This window comes from Helianthus annuus, chromosome 2 (genome assembly GCF_002127325.2).
Source record: "Helianthus annuus cultivar XRQ/B chromosome 2, HanXRQr2.0-SUNRISE, whole genome shotgun sequence".
In the NCBI taxonomy this organism is placed as follows: domain Eukaryota; kingdom Viridiplantae; phylum Streptophyta; class Magnoliopsida; order Asterales; family Asteraceae; genus Helianthus; species Helianthus annuus.
Genome location: NC_035434.2, coordinates 39,117,472 through 39,130,991, shown reverse-complemented (window position 1 = coordinate 39,130,991; position 13,520 = coordinate 39,117,472). Strand labels below are relative to the sequence as shown.

At 37.0% G+C, this 13,520-nt stretch overlaps 1 protein-coding gene across 1 annotated transcript; it reads right to left on the bottom strand.

Annotated features, from left to right (window-relative positions):
* Positions 1-10,333: 10,333 nt before the first annotated feature.
* Positions 10,334-13,007, bottom strand: LOC110884052 (heat shock cognate 70 kDa protein). Its single transcript, XM_022131725.2, has 2 exons — positions 12,726-13,007; positions 10,334-12,128 (listed from the first exon to the last, which is right to left on the bottom strand). Exons 1-2 carry the CDS (start codon positions 12,940-12,942, stop codon positions 10,498-10,500), a joined length of 1,848 nt encoding a protein of 615 aa, XP_021987417.1. The 5' UTR covers positions 12,943-13,007; the 3' UTR covers positions 10,334-10,497.
* Between the last annotated feature and the right edge of the window lie 513 nt (positions 13,008-13,520).

The following is a 13,520-nucleotide window of genomic DNA, read 5'->3' as shown; positions in this document are numbered from 1 at the left end:
TCGGGGCGCGGCACTGAGCGAAACAGATTGTTCAGAAGTTTCCACAACAACTATCATACAATTCAGTTATATAACACGTCCCATACCGTGTCCCAAATAATAACAAGTTATCATAGAAATCAACTAAACAATATGGGAACTGTTCCGACAACTCAAATTCTTAATTATTACAGACCGAATGTAAATATTGTCTTAAGACCTCTAGACGGCTATCCGTAAATCTTACTGACTACAGGTGCCAGTACAAGATCTACAGATAATTATGGCCCTGGAACAGATACGTGGACACTGTCCTAGGGTCACAGGCTCCTAGAAGCTTATTATTGCCTCGCTTCCCTAGCACGCTAGTAGCTTAAACACCTGTCACATACGTTAAAATAAAAGTCAATACATATAATGTAAAGGTGAGTACACAAGTTTAATATAGCATATAGAGTTCGAATAGTTTACGCATAACCAAGCACGTACACAAGGGCAAACGATGCATGTAAATTATCAACATGGGACCATCGATACCAACGACTTCGGGTTGACTGTCCGAGACAGTTCGCAATACATGATTACCACCGTAATCCATGCAAGAAATTGTCCTTAGCAACCCCCGTGTGAACGGGTGCTGAGTCCAAACTATAGTACTATGTTGCTAAAGCAGGTAGATAGCACTCCACGTGTAAACATAATAAACAGCAATCATTTAGTCAAGTAGCACATGCAAATAGGTTAGCGTTCAAATAGTTTGTGTTGATCGTGATTTTGATAGTTTACGTATGTAACACCCAAAAGTGCTGAAAGCAAAAAGGGATCGAGTATACTCACAGTGGTTGGTTGTGGATTGAAGGGAGCACTGAGAATAGTTTAGCCTGAATAGTTCGATAACACAACGATGAGTAACGCGGAAAAAGGTAAACAATGTACTTGGATCGAGTAGGCCATTCGATCGGACAGCAGTTCGATCGAGTGGGCTGTTCGATTGGTTTGAAAGTCCGTTCGAACATCCATTCGATCGGCCGGCTGGTTCGATCGGCTGGTTCCTTCAAGTGGATTGTTTCTTCCTTTGATGTGAAGGATGTGTTCGTGTATGATGGGTTGTACTACCTTTCAAGTTGGCCGATCGAACAGCTGTTCGATCGGTTAGCCCAACCGATCGGTTAGCATTGCATTGCTTTCAAATATGTCACTCGATCGGCTGGCATGCTCGATCGGGTGACATCCCAATGTTTTGAAAAGTCTAAGTGTTTTGAAGTATAGTATCTCATGATTCGAGCAGTAATGATTACAATCGAGTGGCGTAGTCGATCGAACAGTACCTCGTCAATACTACACTTCATGAGTTTGTGGGACTAAGTGCTAGTCGATCGGTTAGCCTAGTCGATCGGCTGGCATAGTCGTTCGGTTGGGCTGTTCGATCGAACAGCCTGACCGTTCGGCCAGCTTCTGACATGGTTAGCCGTTCACCTAACACTTGGTTATTTCCCGTTACTTGGTGATGTTTTAGAGATATTTTGACTACGAGTTGAACCACAAAGCTGAAGTCCCTACTTAGTCTACTGACTCGAGCAGGAATCACCCAAACTCGGTCAGAGACGGTTTGGATCCCAAGTTTAACATTTAACCCGGAATCGGTATATCTCTCGGTAGAACCCGAATCTTGAACCATGTGTTTGTTTAGATTGATTTGTAAGTCGGTTCAAGTCTCATTTTCTCCCTTTTGAGTGTAAAAGAGTTGAAAGATAGATGAAAACCCATCTTCCAATCCTTTTCCACCGTGAAATGTTAAGATCTTTGGAAGATTTTTAGGTTATTGATGTGGAAATCGGTTAGATCTAGCTTATTCATGGTTGAATGAAGTCAAGAACATGAAGTTCTTGATGATCACCAAGAACACCATGATGACATCACTCAAGAACACCTAGATCTTGGTGATTTCATGGATGAAATTCAGATTTTGAAAGATAGAAAGGTGGAGAATCGATTAATGAACAAAAACGTACAAGGATTAGAGCAAAATACTTACCGGTTTGAGAGAAATCTGAGATTTAGTGAGAAGAAGAGGCTGGTCGGTCAGAGCTTTTCCAAAAGTGGAAAGGTTGACAAAGACAGCCCTATTTATAGGCTTCCAAAAGAGGAAAGGGTCCGCTGATCGAACAGCATCCCTGATCGAGCAGCTGTCCGATCGAACAGCCTGTTCGATCGGCTAGCCTGTTCGATCAGGTTGCCCTGTTCGTTCGGCTTGCCTGGTTTTGAGTGTTTCGCGACGATTTTTGATATTTCGACTTCGCTGAACGATGATTTGAGAATGATAGAATTCCTAATCAAATTACTTTTAGTCTTAACTATTATATCTAACATACAAGCATCCTTACACCCATTTCGGGTTCGATTTCCATTGAGTTTGATTCACCTTCGATTCTTGATTGATTTGATTGATTCACCACACACTTTAACATAAAAGTAAACATGCACAAGTAACACATAAGGCACACGCACACGTATAAAAAGTACTAAAATCCCCACACTTGAGTTTGATGATTGATTTGATTAGCTTGATTATTGATTGACTATCTTTATTGCATTGTTACTTCCTATTATTCACAGTCGGTCGCTGATTCACAGTTCGATTATCGTCCGATTAGTTTGATTATACAACACTTACTCCAAATAATACGAAAATCAAAATGAAACTAAAATGAAATTAATCTTCATTAATCTTTAATTCCAATAACAGTCAACACTTGACTTTGACTTTGACTTTTGGAAAACACGGGGTGTTACATCTAGGGTTGGTGCTGTATAACTAAAAGAAGGATCCAGAGGCAAGGCATTCATTCGAACCTTCTCATTCTCTTGCAACCAGTGCATCATTTGTTCATCTTTCACCTTCATCCTCACAAGTACATTTGTGGGAGTTGAAGGTTCTTGTTCTTGTTTGAATTACATAATTGATAATCATCTGATTCACCAGTCAATCTGTGATGACTAGTTCATCATTCGTTTGTATTTGATCTGAGATTAAGCAATAAATCATAGTTCTGTTTGTTCAAACGCTGAGTTTTGACATGGTATCAGATCCCCGAGGTTGAATCGGTGCTCTAGTGTCCTTCCGCTGCATTTTCCTAGGGTTTGTCTTCCGTGAATCAACCTAGGGTTTCCGATCGGAGGCAAGGCTGCATATCTGATGACTCGTAAGGTCCTTGTAGTCCACAAGGTTCTGCTGACTTCATACTTGGGTAATCCCCTTCTCTTCGTTTTGTGCCGCTGCGATGTATGAAACCCTAATTTTAGGGTTTTTTTTCTTGGTACTTTTGAAGAAGGTTCTCGTTGGTCCCTTTTAGGGCAAACCAACAGGGCCAGTGTGATTGTCTAATGATCAAATCGTTGTAACCCAAAGTGAAGGTTACAAGCCTAATTCATCGGAATTATACGCACCCTCTGTGAGTTTGTTCCATCTGTCCTTTTTTAATTTTTTGTCTACCGCATCATTGAATTGTTGAGTCTAGGCATCTTGATACCGGGTTTAGGCAAGACCGGTTTTTTTATTTGGGACACAGAGAGGGTACACTTTGTTGCATTTGTAGTTTGTCAGTTGTGTTGTGGCTCCCTGGATATCGTCTGTGGAGGCACCTTGAGTGACGAACCTCTGATCGTACCTCTGACCTGTCTTCATTGGTCCTGTTCTGTGTTTATCTTTGTGTAGTGTTTGCTTATTTGTCTTTCCTTGTTCGTAATACTGTGTTACCTGATTATTGTGTTATCTAATTATTGTGTTACCTGGTTATCGTGTTCCTGCTCCTTTGTGTATTGTTGACTGTTTTGTCTGCTTAACTGGGTGATAAAACTGAGTCTTTTGTCACTTTGGTTAGCAAACTTGATGCTAGTGATCCTTTATATCTTCATGCCAGTGATTCAAGTGCTCTTACTATAGTCAATATAAAATAAAAGGAACTGAAAACTACGTGGTCTGGTCAAATGGTATGAGACTTGCATAATGGCCAAAAACAAGTTAGCTTTTATTGATGGTACATGTGTTAAGTCTAAAACTGATGATGTTCTAGCTAGTCAGTATGATCGTTGCAAATCTATTGTGTTAACTTGGATTTTGAATTTTGTTTCTGATAAGTTATATGTTGGTCAAGTTTACTTAAAGATTGCTTCTGAAGTTTGGGATGAGTTAAAAGATACATATGATAAAGTAGATGGTTCTGTTGTTTTTGGTTTGTATCAAAAAATCAATTCTCTGAGTCAAAATGGTGCTAGTGTCTCTGAATATTATCATAAAACTAACACAATGTGGAAACAATTTGATCCCATGCTTCAATTACCCTCCTGTTGTACCTGTAATGCTTCTACTAAGTTTAATGAGTTAAATCAATTAATCAAGCTTATGCAGTTCTTGATGGGATTAGATGACATTTATCAACCTTGTAGAACCAATCTTTCAACAAGGGACCCTTTACCCACTATCAAAACTGCTTTTTCAATTATCTCTAGAGAGGAATCTCATAGAGGATCAAACAATGTTTCAAAGGTTCCAAATGTTGGTTTTGCTGCAAAATCAAATAATTTTAATGATAACAAGAAAAAAATTAACAAAGGTCCTAATCCAAATCTAAAGTGTTCTCATTGCAATAAGATTGGACACACTGTTGATAAATGTTTTGAACTGCATGGATATCCTTCAAATTATAGATAAAAACCAAATCAATGTGGTCATCCGTGGTCTAGATCTAACAACTCAACTAGTAATGGTACTAGTTCTTCTATGAGTAACTCTATAAATGATAAAAGTGCTAGTCTTGAACTCTTTGACTGCTGATCAGTTTTTTAAGATGCTAGGGAAGCTGAATGAGAATGAAACAGAGGACCCAAATAAGTCCAATGTAGGAGGTAAATGTTTTAGTTCTTTCTCTTCTTTTGGATGGTACAAAACATTTTCTGTTTCAATTCAAAAACTTTTCAACACAAAATCTGAAGTGGATTATAGATTCTGGTGCAAACCAGCATATGATTATGTCTAGCAAAAACATGTTCAATTTAGTTGATGTGTCTGAATATAATATAATTGTTAAGTATCCAACTAGAACTGATGCTAAAGTCACCTAAATTGGTTGTTTTAAACTGTCAGATTCTGTGATTTTGAAAGATGTGTTTGTTATACCTAAATATTGTGTGAATCCCATTTTTGTGTATAAGCTAGCTAAAGACAATAAGCTTAGCGTAGTCATTGATGAAAATACTTGCTATATTCAGGATTTATGCTTAAAGAAAACCCTAGTGACTGGTAGACAAACTGAGGGGTTTATATTTTTGTGGTAACTCTCTTAGTTCTTGTTTTTCTTGTCTAAGTAAGGCTGAAAATGTAAAGCTTTGGCATTCTAGGCTAGGTCATCTTGCTGAACAAGTGTTAAATGTTCTTCAAATTAAATCTGAGTCTACTACTAACCCTTGTGATATATGTCACAAGGCTAAACAACATAGGGTTCCCTTCCCACTCAGTGACCATAGGTCAACCAAGGTTGGAGACCTTAATCACCTAGATGTTTGGGGTCCGTACAAGGTCACTAGTGTGGAAGTCTACAAATACTTTCTCACTGTCATTGATGATTTCACTAGATTTGTTTGGGTTTACTTGATGAAATCAAAATCTAAGGTCTTTGAAAATATACAAAGTTTTTAAAATCTAGTTAACACTCAATTTGAAGCTAATATTAAAATGTTTAGGAGTGATAACGGTTCTGAGTTCACAAATTCACAAAAGTCTGCCTTTGTCAAACTAAAAGGAATTATACATCAAACATCCTGTACATATACACCTCAACAAAACGGTGTTGTGGAAAGAAAACATAGACACTTGTTGAACATCGCAAGAACTTTACTATTTCAGTCTAATGTCCCCCTTAAGTTCTGGTTGAATGTGTTCTCACTACTTCTTACTTAATTAACAGGCTTCCTTCTTCTGTGTTGCATGGTTGTTCTGCTAAAGAAGTCTTGTTTGGTTTCAAACCTTCTCTTGATCCCTTGATAATTTTTGGTTGCCTTTACTAGTTTACAATCTTAAATAATCCTGATAGAAGAAAGAGCTGAAAAATGTATTTTTATGGGATACTCTAATGTTAAAAAATGATACAAAGACTGGAGTCTAGAACAGAAAAGGTTCATTTTCTCCAGGGATGCCAATTTTCATGAAACTGTTTTCCCTTTTAAGAATGAATCATATTTTGGCCTAGATAATCCAATCAACTTAAATCAATTAAACTTCTTTGATAATTTTGAATTTTCAAGTGTTGTAAATCCCAATTATGAAGAGAAGGATTTTATTGAGTCAACTACTGTGACTCAACAACCCAGTGATGTAGTCGAATCAACTGTTGATAATGATACACAGCAGCCATCAGAAACTAATGGCAACTGATGGCATGGCTAGTAATCATGAGTCTATAAATGTTGAAGCTAGTCCCGTGAGGGCTGATTCTAGTAGTGTAAATGATGAGTCAAACCTTCCTGAGGGTATTCAAACCACTAGAAGATTGACTAGACCTGTTTCCAAAAAGGTTTAATGACTTTGTTGTTGATAATGCAAGATGTAGTTATGATAAATTTGTTGATTATTCAAATCTGCCTAGTGAAAATGTCTGCTTTGCTTCTAACATTAGAAAATTGTTGAACCTTGCACCTATGAAGATGCTATTAAAGATAAAAGATGGATTGATGCTATGAATGATGAGTTGTCTGCCCTATACAGAAACAATACCTGGGATATTGTAGACTTACCTAGTGGGAAAAAACCTATTGGGTGTAAATGGGTTTTTAAAGTAAAATATAAATCCACGGGTGAAATTGATAGATTTAACGCTAGGCTTGTTGCTAAAGGTTTTAATCAACTGGAGGGTATAGATTTTGAAGAAACATTCTCTGATGCCGTTAAAATGGTTACTGTAAGATGTGTTATTAGCATGTCTGTTCAAAATGACTGGCCATTATACCAACTTGACGTGAATAATGCTTTCTTGTATGGTAATCTTAGAGAAGAAGTCTACATGTCTCTTCCTGATGGTTTGAGTCTTGAAAGTCAAAATCAAGTTTGCAAACTGAACAAGTCATTATATGGCTTGAAACAAGCTCCACGTATGTGGAATGAGAGACTTGTTCATTCTCTGCTTAAAATTGGTTTCGTGCAGTCTAAGTGTGACCAATCTATGTTTCTTAAGTTTGAAAAATCTGTCTTTATTATTCTCCTTGTCTACATTGATGATATTGTGTTAACTGGGAATAATGAAAGTGAGATAAAAACGGTTAAAGATTTCTTAAAAACTAAGCTTTTGATTAAAGACCTTGGTTTATTAAAATTTTTCCTTGGAATTGAAGTAATTGAAACAAACGACGGTGTCTGTCTTTCTCAAAGACAATACTGCATGGATTTACTAAATGAATATGGGATGAGTGGAAGTAAGCCAACTAGTTGCCCCATAGAACAAAATCATGTGTTAGCGAATTTAACAAAAAAGGACACAAAAACTGTCGATGTTACTCAATATCAAAAGCTGGTCGGTATGCTAATTTACTTGTCTTACACCAGAACAGACATAGCCTATTCGGTACATTACTTGCCTCAGTTCATGCACAAACCAACTGAGGCACATACACAAATAGCCTTTAAAGTGTTGAGATCACTGAAAGGGGTGCGTGGTACTGGGATTCTGTTCAAAAAAGGCAGTTCTTTTCACTTGCCTGCCTTTGCTGACTCGGACTGGGCAAAATGTGTTGACAGCAGAAGGTCAGTCAGTCACTGGTTATTGCATTTTTCTTGGTGCTTCTTTGGTTTCTTGGAAAAGTAAGAAACAAAGTGTCGTGTCAAGATCTTCTGCTGAGGCAGAACATAGAGGTATGTGTACTGCAACTTGCGAAGTATTATGGCTGATAAATATTTTAAGGGAGCCAAAGGTTGACGTTGATATTCCCGTGGTGTTAAAATGTGACAGTACAACTACATTATCTATTGCAACAAACCCTGTATTTCACGATAAAACCAAACACTTTGAAGTTGACTTATTTTTCTTAAGTGAGAAAATTGCTTCGGGCCTGATTAAGACTCATGGGGTCAAAACTGAGCACCAACTAGTTGATATGTTCACTAAAGGCCTACTGCCGAAGGCTCATTCTGAAATGTGTAAGTCGTTAGGGCTTATTAACCTTTTTGCACATTTAAAATGAGAGGGATGTTAATATACCAGTATAAATAGTATAAATGTGCTTTTTATATTTATATCTCCTCTATTATAATTGTTTTAATTGTTTCCTTTTTCCTCTTATATTTGTGAGGTATGGAGTAGGCTTGTTTTTTATGTTGGTCCTGGGCTTGTTGTTGTTTCAAGTTAGGCTCGTTACAACTAGCTCGTAGCTGTCTAGGGTTGGTGCTGTATAACTAAGAGAAGGATCCAGAGGCAAGGCATTCATTCGAACCTTCTCATTCTCTTGCAACCGGTTCCTCATTTGTTCATCTTCCACCTTCATCCTCATAAGTACATTTGTGGGAGTTGAAGGTTCTTGTTCTTGTTTGAATCACTTAGTTGATAATCATCTGATTCACCAGTCAATATGTGATGACTGGTTCATCAATCATTTGTATTTGATATGAGATTAAGCAATAAATCAGAGTTCTGTTTGTTCAATCGCTGAGTTTTGACAGAGACCATCCGTGTAAGACAAGGGTACTTAAACTAGTACATACAATAGTTAAAAAAGCGACTCCAAGAAAACCGAAAAATGGGACATTTAGCTGTAACCGTCTACAATACTCTACATACAATGTCCAATTAAGATCAAAACATATAACAGGGATTAGGGATTGCATAGTGGCATCAAAATTGTTAAAAATATCTTCTCTAAAATTCATGGAATTGAACATGTAGAGTAGCCTGCAGTTTTCGTCTTGGGGTTTGTTTAAAAATGTTTCATATATACTTCCCTCGGTTGTCCTCTGCAAAGATAGGAGGAGATGTGATATGGCGTTGAGGTGTAAGTCAAGTATAAGGGAATTGAAGAATATAACTAGCCTATTTTAGGAGGGGTGTGACATGGAGGTATGAACATGGATCATTTTGGGTCTTTTTTAAATTACTACGGGTCATTTTGGGCTTCTATTTAATTATTAACGGGTCAGGTTGGATATTTCTAAAACACCAATAGATATTCACGGGTCTAATTGGGTCTAGAAGAAAAAAGAAACTGGTGGAGAGGGTTAGGAGAGTTAGGGTTTTAATACTAAATTGGGTTCTTCTCTCTAAATTCTTTTTTCTTTTTTTTAACTGCCAATGAATACTATACAAGTCTAGGCATCCGGGTAAACCCAATGGCAAGAAAGGCCACCACACCCTGTGAACGTAGACAACGTTGTTGACTAGGCCCGCCAACCATTCCAGGGGAAACCGACCGCCCGAATGCCCACTTTGGTAAAACCCCTAGCCCACCTGGAAAATATTGCACCAAATGGAACTCCAACCCACGGCCTCCGCATTGGAAAACTATGGGACGCCCTCTTCCAAACCAATTGATCTAAGACTCATTGGCCTCTTAATTTGCATTTATTTTATTTGTAAATTTCTTAAATAAAACTCTTCTCTTTTAAGTTTAAGAGAGTGTTTGGGATTGCTTATTTTAGCCAACTTATAACTTATTGACTTTTTGAAAAGTTAAATGGTGTTTGGGATTGGAAGTGTATGTGAGGGGAAATGTCAATAATTGTGACTTATTAACTTTACCAAAAAGTCATAAGGAGTTCGGAAAAACTAAGGCAAACACCTCCTAATTAAATTAAATTTGGTCCTCCTATAAATATATGGTTTCTTTTCAATCTTAAAAAAAAACAAAGAAATGATATTATCATCATTTTGTTTCTCGGCTCCATACGTACGTATGACAAGGTTCGGCTAAGGGTGAAACAAATCACAGACGAGCTGTTCGTGACTGTCATCATCATCGCTACATACAGCGAAAGCACAATGATACACAATGGATAAATCTAATTTTAAAAAAAAACCAGTATTTTTTAATTCATAAACATTTAAATTAAGTAACGGAATAAACAAATGTAACTGTTAAAGAAAACAAAATCCTAGTGTAATATAAATTCATCATCGAGAGAGATGTGTAAGGTTTATGACTGAATTAATCTTATCATGATGCAAATACTTCACACTTGATATTATAGTTTTCAACTTTTATGTGACTATCAATAGTTTCTTGAAGTACTTATTTAAATGCTAAATCTATTACTTATTAGACATGTGTAAACTTATGTTATATATATCCACCACAATGATGTTAATAACCTAAAACATTTTAAGAAAACATAATAAGCTTTTGAAAAAATATATAGGCAATACAAAGTTTTTTATGCATTACATATACAATATTTTCCTCACATATATAACCAGATTATTTAACGCCAAGCCTTAAGCCAATGTTTAGATATTCCAAAGTTTAATCAGCATAGTTTCAGAACTAACCTAGCGACGTACAGACAAACTCCATAATTACCTTTTTGCGCTGAAGTTCGCTAATAGGTGCAAGTTGATTGTTCCTGAGCCACTCAGTCGTTTCATCAACGACGTTCTCCATTTTCTTCAAGCTCTCAGGGTGCACCCTCTTGCTGAGTTTGTATTCTGTAACCTTTTTTTTCATGTTGTATAAACAATCCTCTAAATCGTTGTATGCATTCACTCTCTGCTTGTATTCTTGGTCCTCAAGTTTGTACTTTTCAGCTTCTTTTATCATCCTTTCTATCTGGTCATTGGAAAGCCTTCCCTTATCAGTTGCAATTGTGAGTGTGTTTATCAAACCATTTGATATTATCTTTGATGTTACCATTAGGATACCATCAGGATCTATCTCAAAGTAGATCTCAAGTTGTATTTCTCCTTTCGGAGCGGGTGGTATCCCAGAAATTGTGAACTTCCCCAACAAATGGTTATACGTAGATTTGGCCCGTTCACCTTGATACACCTTGACTTCTGCCGAATATTGGTCATCTTTTGCTGTAGTATATGTTTTGAATTTCTTGGTAGGTATCTGTGTGTTTCGCGGGATCACAACACTAAATACTTCTCCTTTTACCTCTACACCAAGTGACAAAGGAGTGACATCAAGTAGCACAAAATCCTGAATACTCTTATCATTGCTACCACTTAACTTTGTAGCCATAACAGCAGCACCGAATGCTACAGCCTCATCAGGGTTCACGCTCTTGCATAACTCCTTCCAACCAAAGAGTTCTCGCAACATATGTTGGACCTTAGGAATCCTAGTCGAGCCACCAACAAGAATAATCTCGTCTACCCACGATTTGTCCATCATAGCATCTCTTAAACATTCTTCTAGTGTTTCAATGCACTTACTGAACAAGCTAATGTTCAGCTCTTCAAACTTAGCTCGAGTGAACTTCATCGAAAAGTCAATCCCATCGTGCAAGCAATCTAATTCGATTGAAGTTTGAGTAGTGCTTGAGAGAATCCTTTTTGCTTTCTCACAAGCAAATCTCAACCTCCCCAATGCTCTTTGGTTCCCTGCCAAGTCCTTATTCCATTTCCTTTTGAATTCTGAAACACAGTGATCAACCATTCGGTTATCAAAATCCTCCCCTCCCAGATCAGTATCGCCAGAAACAGCTTTCACCTCAAAAATTCCCCCTTCCTCAACTGTAGACAGAGAGACATCAAAAGTACCTCCTCCCAAATCAAAAACGAGCATGTTTATCTTACCAACAAACTCAGACTTATTGTCGAGACCATAAGCAATTGCAGCTGCTGTAGGCTCGTTAATCATGCGCATGACATTCAAACCAGCAATAGTACCTGCATCCTTGGTTGCTTGACGTTGTGAATCATTAAAGTAGGCAGGGACGGTTATCACAGCGTCTTTCACAACTTTTCCAAGGTAGGCCTCAGCGATTTCTTTCATCTTTCCGAGAACCATTGATGAAATTTCTTCGGCTAGAAATTCCTTCTCTTGACCTTTGTAGGAGACAACAATCTTTGGAGTATCGGCAGGCCCTTCTATCACCCTAAATGGCCACAGTTTCATATTCTCTTGCACTTTGGAATCACTGAACTTCCGTCCAATCAACCTCTTAGCGTCTGAAAAAACGATGGATGATTATTCAAACAATACGTTGATATCCGAAGTTTCCAACAAAATCAAAGTTAAATGGATGTTTGTTGACAAGATCACTTGGCGCTATTGATTCGTGGTATTTCAACATGTTTCAAGGTTAGGTTTTTGTCCAGAATCATAAACATAAACTGTAAGTAAATCATAACATGTATTTTTTTTCATTAGGATTCGATTTCAGTGGATGGTTTGGTACAATTTTTTTAGTGATTGTTGACTTCTATTATTATTTAATCAAAACTGAATGAAAAGTAGGAACAATTATTGTGAGGTTCTGGTAGAAATGAGCCTTAACATACAAATTGACCTTAACATGATAAATGAAAGAGGAAAAAAGTGAATTTTTTTCCATCTTGTTAACACGTATTTTAGTCCTGGAATTTAAAAAAAATATCATGTTTTTACATTAGTAGAGTAATTATAATTACTCTAGTAGAGTAAATACACGATTTTTTTTACATTTTGCAATTAAACATCTTACTTAAGTAGATGAAAAAGAAAGTCATTTTATATATTAGGACTCAAATACACATTTGTATTTGATCCTTATATACTAGACTGACCAAATATAGTGTTAGCAGGGTTCATGGCCACTTGGTTCTTGGCCCCATCACCAATGAGACGTTCTGCATCAACGAAGGCAACGGTAGAAGGTGTGGTTCTATAGCCTTGCTCGTTGGGTATGATTTCGATTCGACCATGGTTCGAGACCGCAACACAGGAATACGTTGTTCCAAGATCGATGCCGATTGCTGGAGCATTGTTTACTTTTCCCTCCATTGATATATGTAATGCGCAAGCCTTTTGCCCTGCTTATTATGTAGATGGAGTTGATGCCTCATTCGATGATAAGAGTATGGATTTTAAACATAAAATATAAAATCCAATCAGAAAGGCATAAGTAAATTACAAAAGTCGTTTCTTGTTTAGATATGACCAATATGCCATATTTTGTTTGTTGGGTTTTATATGTTATCATCTCTATTTTCTATATAACTAAGAGCATATCCCCCGCATAAACCGGATGGAGTCCAGTGGCATGGATAGTAGAAGCGGAGAATTAAAGAAATATATAGATTACGAATTAAATCCCCCCACCCACCCACACACCACACAGCTCGTTTAAAATACAGAATCATGATGTAAATTTTAAATTGGGTAAATTACAATTTTCGTCCTTTATGTTTGTAACATATTGCAATTTCAATGTATGACCTTTAACATTAATAATTACAAACGCAATCATTTTTTTGTTAAAAACATTACACTCTTGATCCTTTAACACTAACTTGGTTAATTTTTAACTTTAAGTGAAGTCACGTTCATCTCATGTGAGGGCAATTAAGTCTTTTCACCCT

Coding starts and splice junctions, on each gene's coding strand:
- LOC110884052 (XM_022131725.2), bottom strand. CDS start 12,942: ATGGAGGGAAAAGTAAACAATGCTCCAGCAATCGGCATCGATCTTGGA. Junction 12,129..12,725: donor CCCTGCTAACACTATATTTG/GTCAGTCTAGTA, acceptor TCGTTTTTTCAG/ACGCTAAGAGGTTGATTGGA.